Source organism: Pelobates fuscus, chromosome 10, assembly GCF_036172605.1.
Source record: "Pelobates fuscus isolate aPelFus1 chromosome 10, aPelFus1.pri, whole genome shotgun sequence".
NCBI lineage: Eukaryota > Metazoa > Chordata > Amphibia > Anura > Pelobatidae > Pelobates > Pelobates fuscus.
The window spans coordinates 75,887,025-75,907,856 of record NC_086326.1 but is presented as its reverse complement, the minus strand read 5'-3'; the positions used below and the strand labels follow the sequence as shown (position 1 = coordinate 75,907,856).

The 20,832-nt window shown below is 40.2% G+C and overlaps 2 protein-coding genes across 3 annotated transcripts in view; one reads left to right on the top strand and one right to left on the bottom strand.

Annotated features, from left to right (window-relative positions):
* Positions 1–3,253, top strand: part of LOC134574885 (core histone macro-H2A.2) — a 60,901-nt gene extending 57,648 nt beyond the window's left edge. For both annotated transcript variants that reach the window (XM_063433936.1, XM_063433935.1), the window contains exon 9: positions 2,608–3,253. In XM_063433936.1, coding sequence (XP_063290006.1) covers positions 2,608–2,773 — 166 coding nt within the window. In that variant the 3' untranslated portion in view covers positions 2,774–3,253. The remainder of the gene's footprint in view (positions 1–2,607) is intronic.
* A 10,304-nt stretch (positions 3,254–13,557) lies between these two features.
* AIFM2 (apoptosis inducing factor mitochondria associated 2) overlaps positions 13,558–20,832 on the bottom strand; it is a 31,664-nt gene continuing 24,389 nt past the window's right edge. Inside the window, exons 6-9 of the mRNA XM_063435173.1 lie at positions 19,887–19,995; positions 17,214–17,369; positions 15,257–15,457; positions 13,558–13,730 (exon numbers count right to left, since the gene is read on the bottom strand). Coding sequence (XP_063291243.1) covers positions 13,576–13,730; positions 15,257–15,457; positions 17,214–17,369; positions 19,887–19,995 — 621 coding nt within the window. The 3' untranslated portion in view covers positions 13,558–13,575. The remainder of the gene's footprint in view (positions 13,731–15,256; positions 15,458–17,213; positions 17,370–19,886; positions 19,996–20,832) is intronic.

Here is a 20,832-nt window from a genome sequence, read left to right as displayed (position 1 = left end):
ATGTGTGACATGTCATGATTCCCATTTATTCCAGAAGTTTGGTCCTTAAGTGGTTAAAGGGACACTGTAGTCACCAAAACAACTTTAGCTTAATGAAGCAATTTTGGTGCATAGATCATGCCCCTGCAGTCTCACTGCTCAATTCTCTGCCATTTAGGAGTTAAATCACTTTGTTTATACAGTCCTAGTCACACCTCCATGCATGTGACTTCCACAGTCTTCCTAAACACACCCTGTAAAGAGTCATCTAATGTTCGCACTTACTTTAATGCAAATTCTGTTTAATTTAGAATTTTGTATCTACTGCGCTGTTAATAGCTTGCAAGACCCTGCAGGAGCCTTCTGTGTGTAATCAAAGTTCAATTTACAGAGCAGAGATAGAAACTTTTTAAAGTACGTTACATCTGAAAATGAAACTTTCATGCAGGTTGTATGAGTTACAGCCAAGGAAGGTGTGGCTAGGGATGCATAACCAGAAAAAAAGTAATTTAACTCCTAAATGCAAGAGAATTTAGCAGTACGAATTCAGATGCATAATCTATACACAAACACTGCTTCATTAACGGACCACTCCATCCACATTTAACCCCCCCCCTCCCACAAAAAAAACAGTTCAGTAGTTATACACCAAATGAATATATGCATGCATATTTTATGTATGTATTCATTGGTAGTAGTATAGTCTAAAAGAGATTACAAAAGCTGCAGTTCTTATAACTGTAGCCTTTATAAGCCCTCCCTTTTTTCCCAGAAGAGACTTTTAGTCTCTTCACAGTGGGGACTTGGTCCCCACATGCACACACGTGACAGCTTGTGTGCACATGTGCCGGCTCATGCATGTGCCCCCATGGCTGAAACTAAGGACCTGGTCTCAGGTCTGTGAGGGAGGGGGAGGCAGGCACACTCAAGTAACTCATGGAGCTAACTGAAGTAGGAAGAAATCATCCCTGGCTGTTTGGTTGACAGCCAGGTGGGGAGTTCCCTAGTTAATTTATAAAAGTGCTGATTTCTCACAGAAATCCGTACTTTTATAAACTGGGGTTAAACTAGGGTATTCCTCACCCATAAAGCACTTCAGCAAGCTGGTCCTTTAATGTCAGTAGTAAGGAGTGAATGATAACAGAATGATAACACACAGGTCAGAGACAAGCCAAAGTAAGAGAGAGCCAGAGATCAGGTAAGTGAAAGAAAAAGCCAGGTCAAGGGTGACCGAGATCTAAATGGTCAAGGAAAGCCAAGTCAAATACCAGAAAACCAATCAAACTGTGAACATGTTATTGAAATAGGAATCAAAGCCTGGCAGAGAGCATAAACCAGACTGATGTATTTATAGCTATTAATGTAAAGAGCCACGTCATTATATTGACACATGATAGGGACCCTATTAAATGACACATCTACAGAGCATTCAGAGTCCGTATGGATGCATGAATGATGTACAACATCAGAATAGCGACACAACTTATGCATGCTATGCGACATGCTTCAATCACATACATGTAGCCTTACAGTTTGTCAGTTGTATTACTATAAAGGAACAGTGAACTCCTTAATAAAATATAAGTCAATAATAATACATATATTCATCATTGTGAGTCCTCATTGCCTCAAATGTTTAATTAAAGATGACATTTACGTTACACAATTCCAACTCCTCATATGCATGTGAAAATAAAAAATTTAACTTTTTTGAACCAATAGACAATGAAAAAAAATGTAAATAACTCTAAGTGTACATTTTTGGTGGGTTACATATAGCAGTCTTATGTTTATTTTTCATTTTTATTTTTTTATGTCCATTAGTATTGCTAGTGAGGATGTCATTATCAAAATTAGTTCTTTGCCTATTTCAAGGTCCCAGCTCTGGACATAACAAGTTTTTTGAATTACCCACAAAAGCATGTGTTGACATTTTTTCAACAAACGTTTTATTTAAATACACTATTACATTAAGAACACAATTCTGTATTCCTAACTCTATGCAGTCCCTTTCCCTACTTGTAGTCAGGTCCACTACCACAGGTGCAGTAAAACATTAAAAAAATATATAACTTTTTTCCAGCGCTGAGGAAGCCTCTCTGCCTTCTGTGATGATCCAATCTCCAATGCTCCTCACAGAGCGTGATGAGAGCTGCACAGACATTAAAACCTTCCCAAAGGAAAGCATTGAATCAATGCTTTCCTATGTGGGCTTCCACGTTACGTTACTGAGTTTTACGTAGTCAGTACAGCAGAAGCGCCCCTAGTGGCAGTCATACTAATAGCCACTAGAGGTAGACCTAACTCTGCAATATAAACATTGCAGTTTAGTAAAGGACGTACAATAGCCTTTAACTAAATATAGTAGCTAGCTAACAAGTAACAAGTAAGTGATTATGACTTTACCTTGTGAAGCCATCCTAATTTTTGATTTGATTTTGCTAGTCAATCATATTGAATTAGCTATTAATTAGTTTAACAAAATTTGAGGTATTTCAAATTCACATTTGTGAATGATGTTTTTTTTTTCTCCACTAGAACAAGATCCCTTAGAATTAGAAAGATAAATTAACTATTTGTGCATACATTATGTAATTTTATCCCTTTCTGTAATCTTGAACCATGTAGAAACGGGTTTCCCAAGCAGACAGCCGCTCAAGTGATCCTGCGAGCAATCTCTAGCCACTTCGGTTCCTCCAGCTCTTCAACTGTGAAGAATATTTACTTCCTCTTATTTGACAGCGAAAGCATCGGCATCTATGTGCAAGAAATGGCAAAGCTAGACACAAAGTAGAAAGGGACGATTCAAGACAAGCTTCACAGACCAGAACCGTTAAAAACCCGTAACAAGATGATTGAAAGACATAGATCTGATATTTTATTGTTAAGAAGCTGTGAACCTTGTTTGAAATTTTGTGCTTTGAGGACAGCTTTTGAGTTTGTTTTTTTTCCATGGGTGAGGAGGTATGTTTTGCCTAAATGATCCTCATTGTGAATTTATTCTCTTTCTGTAACAAGCCAGCACCCCCTTTGCATTTTTATAGAAGCTGAAACAAAGAAATATATTCCTCTGTTGTCACCATTTCTTTTTTTCTCCAAGGATGTTAAGGATGTTGTTCCCGTCATATTCTCTTACTTATTTTGTCTGTCTTATTATTTTAGACTTAGTGTTAAAAACAGCTGGATAAAAAAAACTTGTTTTAGATTTGTAGTATTGGATTTTACAAGAGAAATAAGACCATGAAATTATTTAAAAAATTAAGCAAACTTCTTATATTTTGTGTCTCTTGACTCCTTTATTTGGGGAGAGGGTATTTACAAGGTGGTTATAAGTCTTTCCTTATTATTTTCATTAGTTAAAACTGACATTCACATCAAAAACACTAAAACCTTTAATTTACAAAATCAAACATTGATTTGTGCAGTCCAAGTACTGGCTTTATTATAAAGAGGGGAATTTGTAAAAAGTTTTGTAATAACGTAGGTACTAAAAACTATCTGAGGGTAATCAACATGTCTAGTGCAGCTCTTAGAGGCTTTCAAATTAATATCTTATCGAAGGCACTCTCATTTGTCCCTATTCCCCCCTTCAATACATTTTTGTGGATAAAGGATGTACATTTGTTTGTAAGGAAGCTCGCCTTACACAAATATCACACGGCTAGAAATTAAGCTAAAGCTCAAAATATGGGCCAATCACTGGAGGGACCCTGAGTGCCTGCAAACATTGGTTGACTTCCTGGACCTAAGCGATGGCTCGCTACTTTGTGACAGCCCTTATACAAATCTGAAATCTAGAAGTAGATTTACTCCACAATTTAAGGATTATAAAAATTTGGAAGTTTTCTTGGAAATGGTGTGTAGGGAGATTAAATCTCTTCACGTTGAAGGCCTCTCATTTCACCCAAATGGTAACCTAACTAAACAGGATATAACAGCCTTAAAACAACTCCAGACTAATACCAATGTGATAATTAAACCATCCGATAACGGATGGAATGTTGTGATATTAGATAGAGCCCAATACATTTGAATGGCGTAATGCCTCTTAATGGATAGGGAAACCTATCATATTTTGACCAAGGACCCTACTCCACTCTTTCTTGTAGAACTCCGTACACTTTTGACACAAGCCCTGGATTCTCAGTTCATCGATAAGGATGAAGTAGAATTTATTTATACTAATAAGCCTACACTACCCACGTGTTATTGCTTGCCTAAAGTGCACAAATCCCTAACGGACTCGACAGGTAGACCGATAGTGTCCGGACGGGAGAATTTGATGCCAAATGCCAGCATATACGTGGATAGAATTTTGTCTCCCTGGGTCAAAAAGATGCCTTCTTACCTCAGAGATACAAAACAAATGCTGGGTTTCCTTGTAGATCTCACTGTCCCGGAACACACAATCCTCTGCAGCCTAGAAGTGGATCTTTTGAGATTAATTTTGACGCATAATATCTTTCTGTTCAATGGCAAGATATACCAGCAGATTAAGGGAACTGCTATGGGTATGTCTTGTGCGCCATCCTACACCAACCTGTACTTGGGCTGGTGGGTAGGGCGCATGAGGACATACCCGGCCATAAATATTATGTGGATCTGGTGCTGTACTGGAAAAGATATATTGATGATATCTTTATAATTTGGTTAGATACAACAGACAGATTCAACGAATTTGTACAGCACCTGAATTCCAACCCATTTAACCTGCATTTCACGAGTGAGATGGTCCCTTGAAATTTTTTGGATTTGTCCCTTGAAATTGTTAAAGGTGGTAAGATCAAAACCAATTGGTTTAGGAAACAGAGAGCCACCAGTAATTTACTGAACTGGTCCAGTTTCCACCCAATTCCACTTAAATCTGGGATCCCCATTGGCCAATACTTTAGACTCTGTTGAAATTGCTTGTCTCTGGAGGACTAAATTTAAAGTAAATGAGCTTCGGAGGTATTTTTGGGAGAAGGAATACCCTAACAAGGTTCTCAAGAGGGCCTATGCATGAGCCCTTCAAACAGACCATAAGGACCACATCAGTAACAGTACTCAAGTAAAGGAAAGTGGCTTCATACGATGCATCGGCACCTACAATGCAGGGTGGGATGAGATGCAAGGAATCTTTCGGAAGTTTGGGCCCATTTTGACTTCTGATAAACAACTCAAACAGGTAATCACTTCCTCTCCATTGATTACGGCCCATAGAGGAAAAAACCTGAGGGACCTCCTAGTACCTAGTCACTTTATGGCCACTTCGTCATCAAGTAATCTCAAACAATACTTATCAGTAGGGACATTTCAATGTGGGCACTGCAGTGCCTGCCCCTATATTTGTAAACGATCAAAGACCTTTACCAACAGAACCAACACAGAGACCTTCAAGTCCCATTCTTTTTTTAACTGTCATTCGGTGGGTGTGGTGTACCTTCTAATATGTTCCTGCGGTCTCAAATATGCCGGCAAGACATTTTGCCCATTTAAATACTGCATCCGCAAACACATCAATTCCGTTAAAAGACGATTGGAGACACAACTTAAAGGTGGCTGGGATAGGAGATTACGCAGAGGGAGGCTTATTGGATCTACAGACTCAACACATTTTACCCTCATGGCCTTAATGAAGGTTTCTCTTATGCTTCTATTTGATGTCTTGGGATTTAAATATAGCATACAGTGGCCTTATTTTGACTTTTATGTGGATTTAACATATATAGAAATATCATGACCTTCTTTTCTGTTTTTTCGATTTCTTAGATATACTGACTTGCCAACACTAATACCATTTTAAATTACCCATAGTAGTAGAGGTAGGCAGGAGTGATGGTATTGGTATAGTTCAGCATATTCATCTGAATGTCATAGCTCAAGAGTTTAATACCTGATATATCCGCCCATCATGTCAAACTGATATGTATCTGTTAGAATAGGAGTGGCTTTCCCTTACAGACTCACGTTCCAGCTATGAATTTTAAGGGTGCTTTTTTTTTTTACCCCGTACTTTATAAGAGGACTGATTAAGGTTTGCCTGCATGTTCTGTGGCATAAGCACCAATGGATAGAATGTTAATAAAAATATATAAAGGAAAAAATGTTTCCCCCTTTTCTACAGACTTATGTTCCAATATAGAGAGATGGGATTGAACTTCACACACTGTGTGGCTGTGTCACTTTGTCCTGCCCTCTTTGAATTGATGGACTGATAATTGCAGCCTAGGAACACTGACAATATTTTTTTGGGGTGGTTTACATCTTTGGCGCATGTGGCAATAACGCTGGTAGTGATACACTCTCTCCCCCCTTGGTCGGCTTATGACACTGCGCAAGGGGATTGACAGGACTTCACACATAGTGTGTTGCCTAGGCAACCCTCCGTTTGGCCTTGTCTGGATCCTGCCCCCCATATGCTGATTGGTCCTTGACCACACTATTTACACACCAAAGTCATGCCTTTATGGCGCAGAGCTTAAGCCCGTTTCACTTTAGGAAGGATATAAGAGGTTGTATACTGCGACTTTGCCTTGTCTGGCGCATTCAGTGATAATATACTTAGTGATGATCACACCCCTTTTGTATTTGATCAACTTTTTTAATATAGGGAGACTCTGTTGTTTGAGCCTGCCCCCTTCTTGCTGACTGACACAGGGTTTTAGCCAATGACCATCCATCTATACGGCAGGCGTGGCTTATCTAGGGCCATATGAGTGATGTTCGGCTGGTTTGTAGATACACATGGCTAATTAGTGAGCAGTGTGTTTAACTCATCTAGATGGCTTTACTGATTCTGCCCTTGACAATGGCGTATTAACACGCCGAGACGCGCGTCGGGCGTCTCTCCCACTTTATTTTTTATTTTTTTATCTTTTTAGGGTAGCACTATAGACTTTATTCTTATCCTTTTGTAATTTAGGTACTCTGAGTGTCTTTGGTTTAGGTAGGCACTAGCCCTGTGCGGTGCCGAGGTATTTAGGGACAGTAGCTAGCCCATATATTTTATGCTCCTTGCTGCTTTCATTAATTTATTTGGGCTTTAGTGGTTATGGTAGACAGTTATTTAGTCTCTGTTCCCCCTTTCTCTCTTTTTGTTTTTAGAGTTTTGATTTAGCTTATGCTTATATGAGGGAAGCATGGACTTTTTGATTCCTATTCTTGTTACCTGTATTTAGGTTACTTATATAGGGAACTGTTCTCCCTCGATATCTCAGTTCTGTTCTGGTTCTGTACCTATCTGCTATGTGGATTCCATTTACTTCCCTACCTTTACCCTTGCTCTTTCCTTTTTTTTTTGGCTCTACCCCAGAGTCGTTACATGTGTGGTGGATTTTTCATTTCTTGTTTCTTTTTTGTCTTCAGTAATTATGATCTAGTCATTAAAAAAGTTTATATTGTCTTTTTTAGATTGCATTGATTTAGATTGCATTGATCCAAGCGGATGAGCAGTTGAGATTCCGTTGTTCTTTTGTTATTTTTTATTTAATTCACGGGCAATACCAAGCAAAGTATGAAAATCAGTTAACCCTGTGGTGCAACATGCAGAGTGCACTGCACAGGAAAAAAATTAAATGTATGGGATTTCTCTGTTAAATGTGTAAATGTTTCCATAGCCTCATGGGGCAGTGAAATATCCCCAACACTGAAGGCCTATCCAAGGTAAGTTTCTACTTAACTCTGCTGTTTTATTCATTTCAGTAAATGCTGAAATTCAAAAGCAAAGTATTTACACTACAAATCCACAAATATTCTTTCTCAAAGCACCAACTTGGGGGGCGTGGCTAGCTGAGCAAGCAACCAGACGTGCTGATGTGGAGCTCCTGCAGGCCCCATCGATAAACACACTAGCCACGAAGAGTGGTCCTAAAAGACCCAAAAAGATTACCTGAGCACAGCAGAAACCCCACAGAGAGAAATGGGGAGAAAAAACCGCAAGCTGACCCACTCGGGAAGCTCTAAACAGCCCGACATCCGCGCGTCCTTCGACAGGCCGCAACAGCAGGCGCAGCCCAAGATGGCGCCTGAGCAGACCCGAGACTCTAGCTACTCAGACGAACCCCGGAGGAAGATGACCACAGGCCCTCGGTGACCCCAAACCGGGTTTACGCGAGTGAAGATTCAGACTCCGACACCTCACCCTCCACTAAAGGGGACATTAAAAGACTGCTGGTTGACCTGCGGGAGGTCTGGAAGGCCGATCTGGCGGGAGTGCGGTCTGAAGTGGATGGCATAACCACGCGGATTAGTGCGGTGGAAACGAGGGAGGAGAAGAGAGATCAGGAGCTGGCAGGAGCGAAGGCCCAAATAGAGGCCATGTCCCAGCAACTCACCAGACTCACACGTACGGTCACCTCGCTGGAAGCGAGGCATCGTAAGAAAAACTTTAGGATTCGCAGTGTCCCGGAGAGTGTGGGTATAGAGGCCATACTAGGCTTTGCCGACTTGGTCGCAGAAACACTGGGTGTGAGACCCACAGCAGGAGCCTCACCCGTTACGGCGGCATTCCGAATTAGAAAAGCCCCGACTGCACCGGCTGACGCCTCAAGGGACGTCATAGCAGTGACACGGGACATATCCACGAAAAGTGCGATCCTGGCCCGCTCCAGAAACAACCCTACCACTATAGTGCAAGGCAACCCCGTCCGGATCTATGATGACCTACCTTTCACGGTTCTCCTGGAGAGGCGGAGGTTCCTGCCTGTGACAAGGGAACTCCGCGACAAGGGGATACGATACAGGTGGGGCGCATCGGGCACCCTCATAGTACAACAAGGAGAATCGGTACTCCCTTTATCGGCGCATGAGGATCCGGCGGAATTCCTAAGGGCGCTCCATCTGCCGACGCAAATCTCCTCTACAGGGAAGGAAAACGCAAACCTCACGCCCGAAGGACCCAGTCGGGCAAGAAAACAGACCACCGACGCTGACCACACGCAGCGCAAGATGAGAGTTCTGCACCCACCATAGATCGGGACATTGGGCGGTAAGCGGGACTTTTAATACCCCAGGGGACCCAAAAACACTCACACTACCCCCTGCCCAGGTCTTAACCTGTCTCACACTCCACGGCTCAACCAAGACTCTCGCTACAGCTGTGAACCGTCCGCATTACTACACTCTTGTAATTTTTATTTTATCTTATATTTTTTTTCTTTTTTTCATATACCAGTCACCTTTTACAGAGTCAACTGTTTTTCTATTTTTTCGATATGGAATGGGGAGCTATTCACTAATCTACGGTTCCCTGGCTGAATGAACATCCTGATGGACAGTAGTCTAGGTGTAGATTTTACGTTCCTGTTACCTGCTAACCCAACTCCGAGATATAAATGGGCATCTATTAGTTTCAGAGAATTTATGTGTTATACTTCCCTGACTAGCACTAGACATAATGTTTTCTACAGTGTAAGGTTTCTTTCTATCTGCACTTATGATTATATTGTAGAAAGTAACCCCAAGGGTACGACGGCAAAAGCGATGCATACCTCACTATTCTAACCAACTGTTTCAAATGGAATTCGATGGAACTAGGTTCCTAACACGTGCACAGTGATGCACTTCATCACATAGTACATCTAGCAGGACCGGTGTGGCCACGTTGTAATTTGTACTGCCCACTATACAATCATAATTCAGGCGCAGCCTTGACAGCTTAGTACATAGGTAATGCATGCGAAGGCATGGAGGTCTCTACAACCTCTAATATGTTAGAAGATTACTTTAACATTCTTGTGCATTATGGTCCTCCAATGTCTCTTGAGTGCGCTCTTTCTTCGAGTTTTAATTTTCCATATTCCCTCTGGCTCTCAATACTGACTGCTACTTTTGACTTGTAGACGTGACTGCTATGCCCACCTGAGTGTTTGACAATGCTAGGAAATTGTATAACAACCAGTCACCTCTGCGGGTCATTAGGGGGGATAGTGCCACCGACCATGTGATATGCTCTGCACGCAGGCTCAATATCTTTGAGGGACTCTAGATACTTCAACGAGATGCCAGACCACACGTATTATTGTCTTGAGCTGAAGCAAGATCATGTATACCAAAACAAAAGTATACCTAGCCATGTCGTCTAGATAATCCTGGTCACCCATATAGGTAAATATAACACCCCCAAAAATACACTGTTACCACAGCGAGAATAGAACAGCTAGAATCATACATTACAATCTGTTTATTTTACATGTCTACAATTTTAACCTTGTTAATTTTTATACCACTTTCAAAAGTGCTCTGTATTTCTTATGTCATGTCATTCTATGTTAATGAACGGTTTGCTGTGCTATTATGGCGCAGCGGGCCGAACTGAAATTTCATGCACAAACAAAAATAAAGAATGAAAAAAAAAAAAAGCACCAACTTGGTCACACCTCGAGCAACATATGTAGTTTATATAGCGGATGTAAATCACTGAATCCTATTTATGATCCTATTGTACTGCTCAGTCTTCAACATTACTTTCATTTCCATCTTGGTTAAAATTCATCTGTCTTTCTGATTGCTTTATATTTTCAAGAAACTCAATGTGGAAAAAAACAAACCTCAGACTCACTTCAGTACAATTTATGCAATTTTATTAGTTCAGTTTTTTTTTGTCAAGAAATTTAAGGAGACGAATGTGGCTCTGCAATGCATGTTTAAAACTTTAAAGGACCACTATAGTGCCAGGAAAACATACTCGTTTTCCTGGCACTATAGTGCCCTGAGGGTGCCCCCACCCTCAGGGACCCCCTCCCGCCAGGCTCTGGGATGAGGAAAGGGTTAAAACTTACCTTTATTCCAGTGCCGGGCGGGGAGCTCTCCTCCTCCTCTCCGCCTCCGATCCTCCCTTTCGGCTGAATGCGCATGCGCGGCAAGAGCTGCGCGCGCATTCAGCCGGTCGCATAGGAAAGCATTTACAATGCTTTTCTATGGACGCTTGCGTGCTCTCACTGTGATTTTCACAGTGAGAATCACGCAAGCGCCTCTAGCGGCTGTCAGTGAGACAGCCACTAGAGGATTTAGAGGCTGGCTTAACCCTTATTTAAACATAGCAGTTTCTTTGAAACTGCTATGTTTATATAAAAAAGGGTTAAACCTAGCTGGACCAGGCACCCAGACCACTTCATTAAGCTGAAGTGGTCTGGGTGCCTAGAGTGGTCCTTTAATAATTATAAGGACGAGTTCTGTGGAAAAGTTCTAAAAGTGCATTGATCGCATAGAAGCTAATGAAACGTTTATGTTGATTGCTACAATTTAGAATTCTCCTCCTGAATTACCCTTTTTATATAAGCCATATTTTCTGATTAGTAGTCAAATGACTGCTATTAACTGATAGATGCGATACTGCTTTATAAGACGTTGTAAAGAACTTGAAATCTAAGAGTTGTAAAAAAACAAAAAAACTAAATTGTGTTGAATTTAGCAGGACTTGCATTTTTACTCTTCCTTCCTTGGTAACAGAACCGCTATTACTGGTATAATTTTGAGGGCGCAGCTTATGTCGATAATTTTAGTAATATGACTGATAATGACAGTGTAAATGTGATGCACAATAATTGAAAATACACCATAATTATTAGTCAACCAGGCAAGTTTTATTGAATAACAAGCAGTTGGCACAGAAGTACATTAAAAGTATATACGGTCTGCCGAGGATCTTTGCTTATGGTGTTTAACTGACCCATAAGCATCTGTAAATAGGATACCTGTATATGTAGAAGTCTTTCTCCTGACCATCTGGAGTCTTCTAGCCCCGAAGTTTAGGATCCATGCTTGTGAGTATAGCTACTATTACTCATTAGTTTTTCTCTTAAAGCAATATTACACTATTTCCAAAATTTTATTTTACTCTGAGATACATAAGTGATCCATTAAAAGAACCCATAAGAAAGAGGGGAAAGGTTGCCCTAACGGACCTAAAAGCTATACACATCAGAGCTAGGTGGATTAGCTCTGGACCCTGTGAGTGTTCCACATAAAATGTTGTATCTTAAAACATATAATACGGTTTTACACTATTGTCTACTATTTTTCCGTCCAAGATATATTTGCTGGTTCACCACAAATCTTTCATCTAAACCAGTTAAGTAACTTGTTGAAGTATTGCACTAAGGACAGATCTGTACACTTGTTGCACTTTCAAGGTATATAGCGCTCCACTATTCTTTATTGAAATTTTACTTTTTGTATGTTTTTAAAGGTTTGCACATTCAGTGTGGTAGCAGATACTAATTGAAGAATATTTGATTAATTAATAAGAGTTTAACACACAACACTTTTTTTTATACACCTATATGGCTTTAAATTTAAGGAGTGTAAGGTCAAGAAGTCACAAAAACAGAGAAGAAATCAATATTTTTAGTGTGTGTGTGTGTATGTGTTTTTTTTTCTTCATTTTAATAGATAGTCCTCTTTTTACATAACAATAATTAGAAGATGGTGGGTCTACTCCAAAATGAAAGTAATTTTTTAGAATAAGATGTGTTGATTTATAAAACAACCAATTTCACAGAGCTTGCTAAAATATAAGCAAAGTTATCAGCATGGTATGTGGGATGGAACTCCCATACTCTGAATACCTTCACCATTTCATCTTCCTCCTTGCTACCAGGAACTCTGGTACACTTCATACCCAGTTGTCGAAGCTTGACTGGGGTCTTTGGGGACCTCCTCCACAAGACCAGGCTGCAGTGAATATAACGCTGGAGACTTTCTCTCCCAAAGAGTAGGGATGATAAAAGGCAATACTTATAGCCATATTGCCCATTCCACCCATTTCCTTGTCGAGACATAACATAGGGTAAAACACAACTGAACTTTATTGAAAACAGCCTCATTTACATACAATATGGTTACAGTGGTAGACAAAGTTCCCCTTCAGGTTCTCCACCATAACTCCTCCCAAATAGCACAGTGAGCCCAAGCTAACCAATAGCAGCATGGACTTGGGATATTAACCAATTACACTACAAGGCTTAATTACATTACATAGTGACATTACATAGTTACATAGCTGAAAAGAGACTTGCGTCCATCAAGTTCAGCCTTCCTCACATATGCTTTTGCTGTTGATCCAAAAGAAGGCAAAAAACCCAGTCTGAAGCGCTACATTACATTAGTGTAAATGCACCACTGTTTTTACAAGGAAGAGTGGGGACAGACAATAAATGGGCTGAGGACAACAGAGATGTAAAGGAGTGTCAGGGCAGCCACTTTGAGCTGGTCTGGAAGTGTCCCTGAAACAGCAGGACAACGGCCTGCTGGGAAAACAACAAGACAGGGAAAAGGGGGAGGGGGAAAGGCACTTAGTACCCTCCAAGTGCCAGGGTAATGGAACCCTCCAAGTGCCATTACAGTATGGAAACAAAATGTAGCCAAACGATAGATCTGTACATTTATATTTTTTGCTGAATGATAATGGTAAGTAGAAACATGTACAAACAATATACAAACACATGTTCTGAATGATGTCCATTTCAAAACTGTTTTTATGTTATTGAGGTAGTTGTGTGTTTGTTATATGCACAACACTATAAAGTGTCCATTTCCAATAAAAAAAATGAAACACTGGAGAAAATGTTACAATAAAACTGATTTGGTAGAGGCAAGGAACTTTCTACATCTTCTTTAATTAGGCATTTTTTGCCCCATTTCTTTCCAGCTTTTTCCAACAAATATGTCCTTGCTTTTAGCCTTGGTCACAATAAAACTACCTACATAGCAGCCATTGATTTGGCCAACACCATCATTTCGTCCCATTGATAAGAGCATAGTGAGTGAACCTGCAAAGAGATATAAAAATATTTAATTGTTTTGTATAAATTTAACTCAGGGGCATTGAAATTTACTTAAAATAAATGATAGAAAATATGTTTCTGGTAACACAATTGCAACCATTTTATTTTTCATTGCGCATCTCGTTCATTTCTTCATGTTCCAAATTCAAGTGTAGGCAACCATTGGAACTCAAGATGTTATGGACTACATCTGCCCTGATCTTTTGCCAGCATTATGGCAGTAAGAGTTTATAAGATATGTAGTTCACAACATCTAGAGTGCAGAAAGTTGCCTATCCCTGTCCTAATTTATGGATCATTTCGAGATGTTCATTGACTGGAACAAAAATCAAAGATCAAGATCATACGTTCCATGGAAAATAGATTAAATTAGGGGACATTCCAGACAAGATCTGACTAGTTCCTTTGAGTGTCCCTTTAATGACCACATGGGAATCTCAATTTAAATGCTGACAATTAAGAAAAAATATATAATATTAAGGACTACATTCAATCTTGTTAGAGCTCTAAGTCAATGGTTTTATTAGACACAAGATAACATGGGGCACAACAGTGTATCGCATAACGCTGATAAAAAAAAAATTGTGACTTAATTAATGTACACCTCCACTGCGTGTTTTAGTAAGCAGTTTTAAACAATACAGTAATCAATCTCAAGACTATCTGTGAGTAAATATACCATTTATATATTGTCCACCTCTGTGTGGACATTTATTCCAAATTAGTGTAGGTGTTGCTGTATTTGTCCATTATGTTCTTAATTCTTAAAGGGACTCTCCAGGCACCAAAATAACTTTATCTAAATTAAGTTGTTATGGTGTCAGAAGGCCCATGGAGGGGGCTTCCTCCTGGTGGCATCCAGATTCAGTAATTGTGGAGTGCTGCAGGTCAGCTGATGTTCTCAGCCAATCAGTGACTCCCCATTCATTAAACTCAATTGGAAAGAAATGTACCTTTTCTAATCTAGTTTAGTGAATCTCAGCCAATCAGCGGCGTCCCTGCCCTTCACTTGCTCTTCCTGAATCTGAAAGTTCAGAAGCCGGATGCTGCCAGAGGGAGAGAGGACATCACTGCTGGATGCAACTTTGGGGTTAAATCACTCGAAAACTGTTTAATCCCTTGACGTAACAGTGCCTTCATGGGCCTCCTGGCACCATAGCAACTTAATTTAGTTGAAGCTGTTTTGGTGCCTGGAGTGTCCCTTTAATGTTTTTTGTTCTTAGTTTTGCCTGTTGCCTTCTTCAGTAGTTGTTGACTTTATTACTGAGAGTCACACTTAACAGAACTATGTACAATCACATAATTTATTTATCTATCGAGAGACAGTGTGATTAAGTCCATATCAATTATAATGGTTGTTAAATATGCTAATTTGAACTATTTTAAAGATTGTTGGAACACATACTATTTACATTTAAATTTCAGTAGACTATTGATATATGTTCCAACATTTATCCTTGTTCATATTACATTACTGATAAGTAATTCATGATCAATGAAGCCTACGATACCTGATTTGTAAGGTTTAAGAGGCTTTCCCGTTAGACTGTTTATGATGTTCGTAACAGCAATCTTGGCATGTACACCTGCAAGGTATGCCATTTTGGGTCCTGCTAAATTGGCACAGTCACCAACTGCATAAATATTGTCATGTCCATCCACTTGCAGGAAGCCATTAACTGGAAGAGTGCCATCACTTGCCAATTTGTCACCTAAATCACAAAATATAGTTTAAGTCTACAACATAAATCAAAAATATAACTTGTAACTTACTTAAAAAACAGACTGACATTCTACATCGACTATCAAGAATTTCAGAAAACATAGTGGCAATGTGATTCCAGAAGTGTTATAGCTCAATATTTTCTTAAAAATTAAAGTAAAACCACTGTATTATCTATTAGGGACATTAAGTATATACCTGCACCTTTATCTTCACTATATTTATAACTTGAACTCGTGTAAGGCAGAGTACAAAGCATGAATAATTGAATAAATCATTATTTATTAAATTAAAATAAAAGCAACAACTTTAATATATACTGTGCGGGTTTCCTCAAACTAACATCCAAACTGACTTACACCTTGATGCTTTCTGTCCTTTGACTACAGACAATCTGAGTCCCCATTAAAGGGATTCTATATTGTAAGAAATACAAAGTTGTATTCCTTACACTGCAGTTCCCTCTGGCCCCCCTCCCTCATGCTCTCAGGAATGAAAAGGATTAAAAAAATCTTTGTGTACTTACCCGATTGCAACACCGATAACCCTCTGCGCTGGGTCGGCACTTTGCCTACTGCAACATCACCTAACGCGAGCGCATTAGGCCCTCCACATAGGAAAGCATTCCTCTGGGGATTTTACTGATGCCGGATGTCCTCATGGTGATTAAAAGTCGGTTAGCCATCAGGAAGTGGCTCTGGTGGCTGTATGATTGCAGCCACTAGAGGTAGACTTAATCCTGAAATATAATCATTGCAATTTCTCTAAAACGGCAATGATTTACATTGCAGGGTTAAGAGACCTGTAACACTGCACCCAGACCACTTCAATGAGCTGCAGTGGTCTGGGTGCCTATAGTGTATCTTGTAATGAAACTTTGCATAAACTTTGCACACAGTTCAGCTGTTTCACGAGGAATGGTTCATTCAAACAAGTTGCTTATTACTCAACATTAAAGGAACACTATAGGGTCAGGAACATAAACATGTATTCCTAACCCTATAGCTTTAAAATCACTATCTAGTTCCCAGGGCCCCCCATGTTCCTCTAAATATAGTAACACACTTACTATGCCAGTCAGCTGGTGCTGGCTCTGACTATGATCTGCCTCCTTGGATGACATTATCAGAGGTAAGACCTGCACCACTGAGCTTAGCTCTGACAGGAGAGCTTCTGGATGTGAGAAGGCAGGGAGCAGAACCTGGCAAACTCTAGGTAAGAAAATGAACCATTACAAAAGGTTTTGTCTGCTTACACCAGGCACCATAACCACTGCAACATGTTTCAGTGGTTATGGTACATATATCACATGCAGTAAAAAGAAAACAAGAGAATACCCCATAGGAAAGCATTTGATTGGTTGAGATTGTCATGGATGCAGACCGGGGGCAGAGCCAAACATCGCTATGGCGATTCAGCATCTCCTCATAGAGATGCATTGAGGAAAGCTCAGTGTCTCCATGCAGAGGGTGGAGAGCAGCACTGCCCCAGGAAGCACATCTCATAGCCATCTGAGAAGTGGCCAGTGGAGGTATTCCTAGGCTCTAATGTAAACACTGTCTTTTCTCTTAAAAAGAAATAGTGTTTGCTGCAAAAAGCCTAAATGGAATGATTATACTCACCAGAACAACTACAATAAGCTGCAGACTATATTGTCTCTTTCATTTATTATATTCATAACATGCTAGTCAGACTATCTTTGGCCTCAAGATCATTGAAGATTTTGAAATATTGGGATTTCTTACCAAAAGCACCAGTGTAGCAAGATGAATTGATCTTCAATCCTATGCAGGCGATAACCAGGTTGGCGTTGATCACGTCTGAATCCTTGTCCAGATGCAATGCTACATTCTCTTGAGATACATTCAATGTCAACTCATCCAGGTTGCTGACTTTCTGCCCTGTTGAAAATAATAGATGCATATACCATGGGACTTTTCCACCAGACAAACAGGTAAGAAGGGCAGGGAAGTGAAATTAAATCTAATCTGAACTTTCATCCATCCTTTTGGTGGTGCTCTTTAATTGACTTTAGCCTATAATGATAAGATTGTTTCCTACTGATGTAGTTTTCAAAATAAAATAAATTAATGTATGTATGTACTGGCATTACTTCAGTACCAAGAGTTATTTTGTTAATTAAGTTCTAACTGAGATCTGTGTTGATATTTTCATTAACAAAGAAACTATGGCCTAGGCATAAGATGATATCGACAGCAAGTTTTCTAATTCTTCCTACAACAACATCCTATTCCACACAGTAAACATACCTAAAGAACACCCCAAGCACCACAACTAATACAGCATGCCAGAGTGGTTATGGTTCAGGAGTAGTAAAATCACCTCCACTAAACCTACAGGAGAGTCAGACGCTCATGCTTAGGAGCTTTCCCGAGCTAAACTGTGAATCACTAAACCTTGAGATCACTGCACTGCCAGGCTTTGCTCAGACAGAGTGCTTCTGACGACTATCTTGTAGCTGTAAAGGAAGCCGGAAGCTGCACCCAGCAGACCCCAAGTAAGAAATCAAACCCTTGTAAAACAGTTTTAGAACTTGACACTATAACCACTGCAGTAGCTGTGGCACTTTCTGTGTTCCTGTAAGTTTTTAACTTTGTTTTAAAAAAATAATCAATTTGAGATTTGTTCTTTTTTTAAATTCATTTCCTTACTGCAAGTAAGCTATATGTTCTTGTTTTTGTAAATGATTCAAGTGTTTTATGTATTTATCAATTATTAAAGGAAAACACTCCTACACTATAACCGCTACAGTGCACTGTAGTGATTATGATGCCAGCAGTGTCCTGACACCCCCAATGTGTATGCGGTCAAACGGTTTGCTAATGATTTGACTCATTACCTAGGATCTGTTGGGCACTGCTTCCTGCATCCTCACAGCCGGAAGTGAGAGCTACCAGCTCTTGCCCTAGAAACCATTAGCTCTCCTGAGCTAAGCCCTGCAATGCAGGGTCAGCTCATTGTCTGAGAGCATTAGCTGATTGCTCTCAGCCAATGAGGTAAGACCTGCACCACTGGGCTTAGCTCTGACAGGAGAAGGCAGGGAGCAGAACCTGGCAAGCTCTAGGTAAGAAAATGAACCATTACAAAATGTTTTGTCTGCTTACACCAGGCACCATAACCACTGCAACAATAGAAAACAGAAAACCCCTCTATAAGGAGAAGAAAAGGTGAGTGAAATAGTTTTGCAATATTAAATATAGAACATTAATGAAATGGACATTTGCAAAAAAAAAAACATAAAATGAACTAATTAGTGATAAAACTGGAATATGGGATAGCATTAAAGGGACATTCCAGGCACCCAGACCACTTCTGCCCATTGGAGTGGTCTGGGTGCCAACTCCCACTACTCCTAACCCTGCAACTGTAATTATTGCAGTTTTTTATAAACTGCAATAATTACCTTGCAGGGTTAACTCCATCTCTAGTGGCTGTCTACTAGACAGTCACTAGAGGTCACTTCCTCCTTCATAGCACAGGAAGCCTGTGCTAGAGCGTCGCTGGACGTCCTCACGCTGTGTGAGGACCTCCAGTGTCGCTCATTTCCCCATAGGAAAGCATTGAAATAATTTTTCAATGCTTTCCTATGGGGAGCGCTAATGCGCATGCGCATTAGGTCTCCTCGGCCTTTGGGCGGGATCAGTCTCGCCCACCGGCCGACGGAGACACAAGGAGGAGCGTTGCGGAGGAGGAGACAGCGACGAGGGACATCGTCGCTGCCTCAGGTAAGTGACTGAAGGGGTTTTCACCCCTTCAGTAACCGGGGATTGGTAGGTGGGAGGGAGAGGGACCCTCCAGTGCCAGGAAAGTGGATTGTTTTCCTGGCACTGGAGTTTCCCTTTAAGTCTCTTAATAGGGATATTATGCACTATTTACTAACGTGAGAATTCAAAGTGTATTTAAAATCTAAGGCTAAAGAAGCTGCACTGAAGGCATGGCTGACTCAGAGCATTTTTCCAGTAGTTGAGCTTTTTTGGCCTTAAATTTGAAATTCACTTTGAGTTCTCACTTTAGTGAATAACTCTATTAGACTAGTTTGTTTAACTTTCTGAACCGATTTTTGCCATTTTGGGCCCCTGTGTGTTATACACTGATTGCTCTGAATCCACATAGATCATGATTGTTACTTTATTCAGAACCTGTTGGATACCCACCTGGAAACAATTTTCTGATTAGTTCCGATCCTGCACATTAGGTTCTCTGTGCGCGAAGCACGTATTCCTGGTAATCTGGTAATTGCTTTTTGAAAATTGTGCATATTTTCTGTTTTGACTTGTCTAGTTAAAGTATATCTGGGACATAAATGGAATAAGATGCATAGTAACAATAGAGCTTCTCTAAACCTCAGTTTTCTAAATATATAAATATAATTAGCATTATGGTAAACAGCAACCTACCCAATACCAGCTTCACTCCTTTCTTTAAGAGGATCTCCTTAATAGCTTGCCTGACCTTTGGCTCCAGATCCACATCTGCCAATGCAACTTTAGAATGAATTAAAGTAACCTGCACAAACAAAGCAAAGCCATCCATTTTGTAGCATATTGACAATTTTTAAACAATCACCAATAGAATACAGACTAGGCACAGCAGTTTCCAGTATATGTATTTCAATAACATTTTTAGTTGGGCCCATTTATGATTGGTTGATTGCTCCACATTTTTCCGCAGTGTTAGATTTTTATTAAAGTAAACCGGCAGAATAAAATGTCACAGAACAAATACTCATGCTTTCTAAACCTCCTTGATGCTGCTAAAGTGGAGCTTTCACCGTCTGTGGACGCCGGGGGCAGGTAATGTCAGATTTACATCCCTCGCGGACAGCTCCATCTTTATCGGCCAGCTCCTCTTCAACTTCTGGTTCCAACGTTACTGCTGTACTCTCACGCATACGTTAGCGTACAGAATTAAGGTCTATGGAGGATTTTGTATGACTGTGGGACCCTCCATAGACAAAGCAATTTCCATGCAGCTATTTTTGCGGTGGGGAGGGTGACAGTGCCGCTTTAACCCCTTGTGCAATTTATTTGGTTTTCAAACTTATTTTCCCATATCCCTAAAATCCTATTTAATCTGCAAGTTCTGTAGAACTAAGCAGTATATGGGTTTTCCCCCTCAAAGTACCACATTCTGATACCGGAGAAACTGACGGAAGCCAAGCACAGAGAGATGGACACAGGTTTCTTCAGGAAGGAAGAGATCTTTATTCGATTCACCGACCGGGACTCAGAGGGACTAATGTCACCAAAAACAGCTAAAATCTGAGTCCTGATCGTACAGTGTAGGTCCCTTATTTAGACATATAGCTCCTCCTATAATCAGTTCCACCTACATGTACTCTAA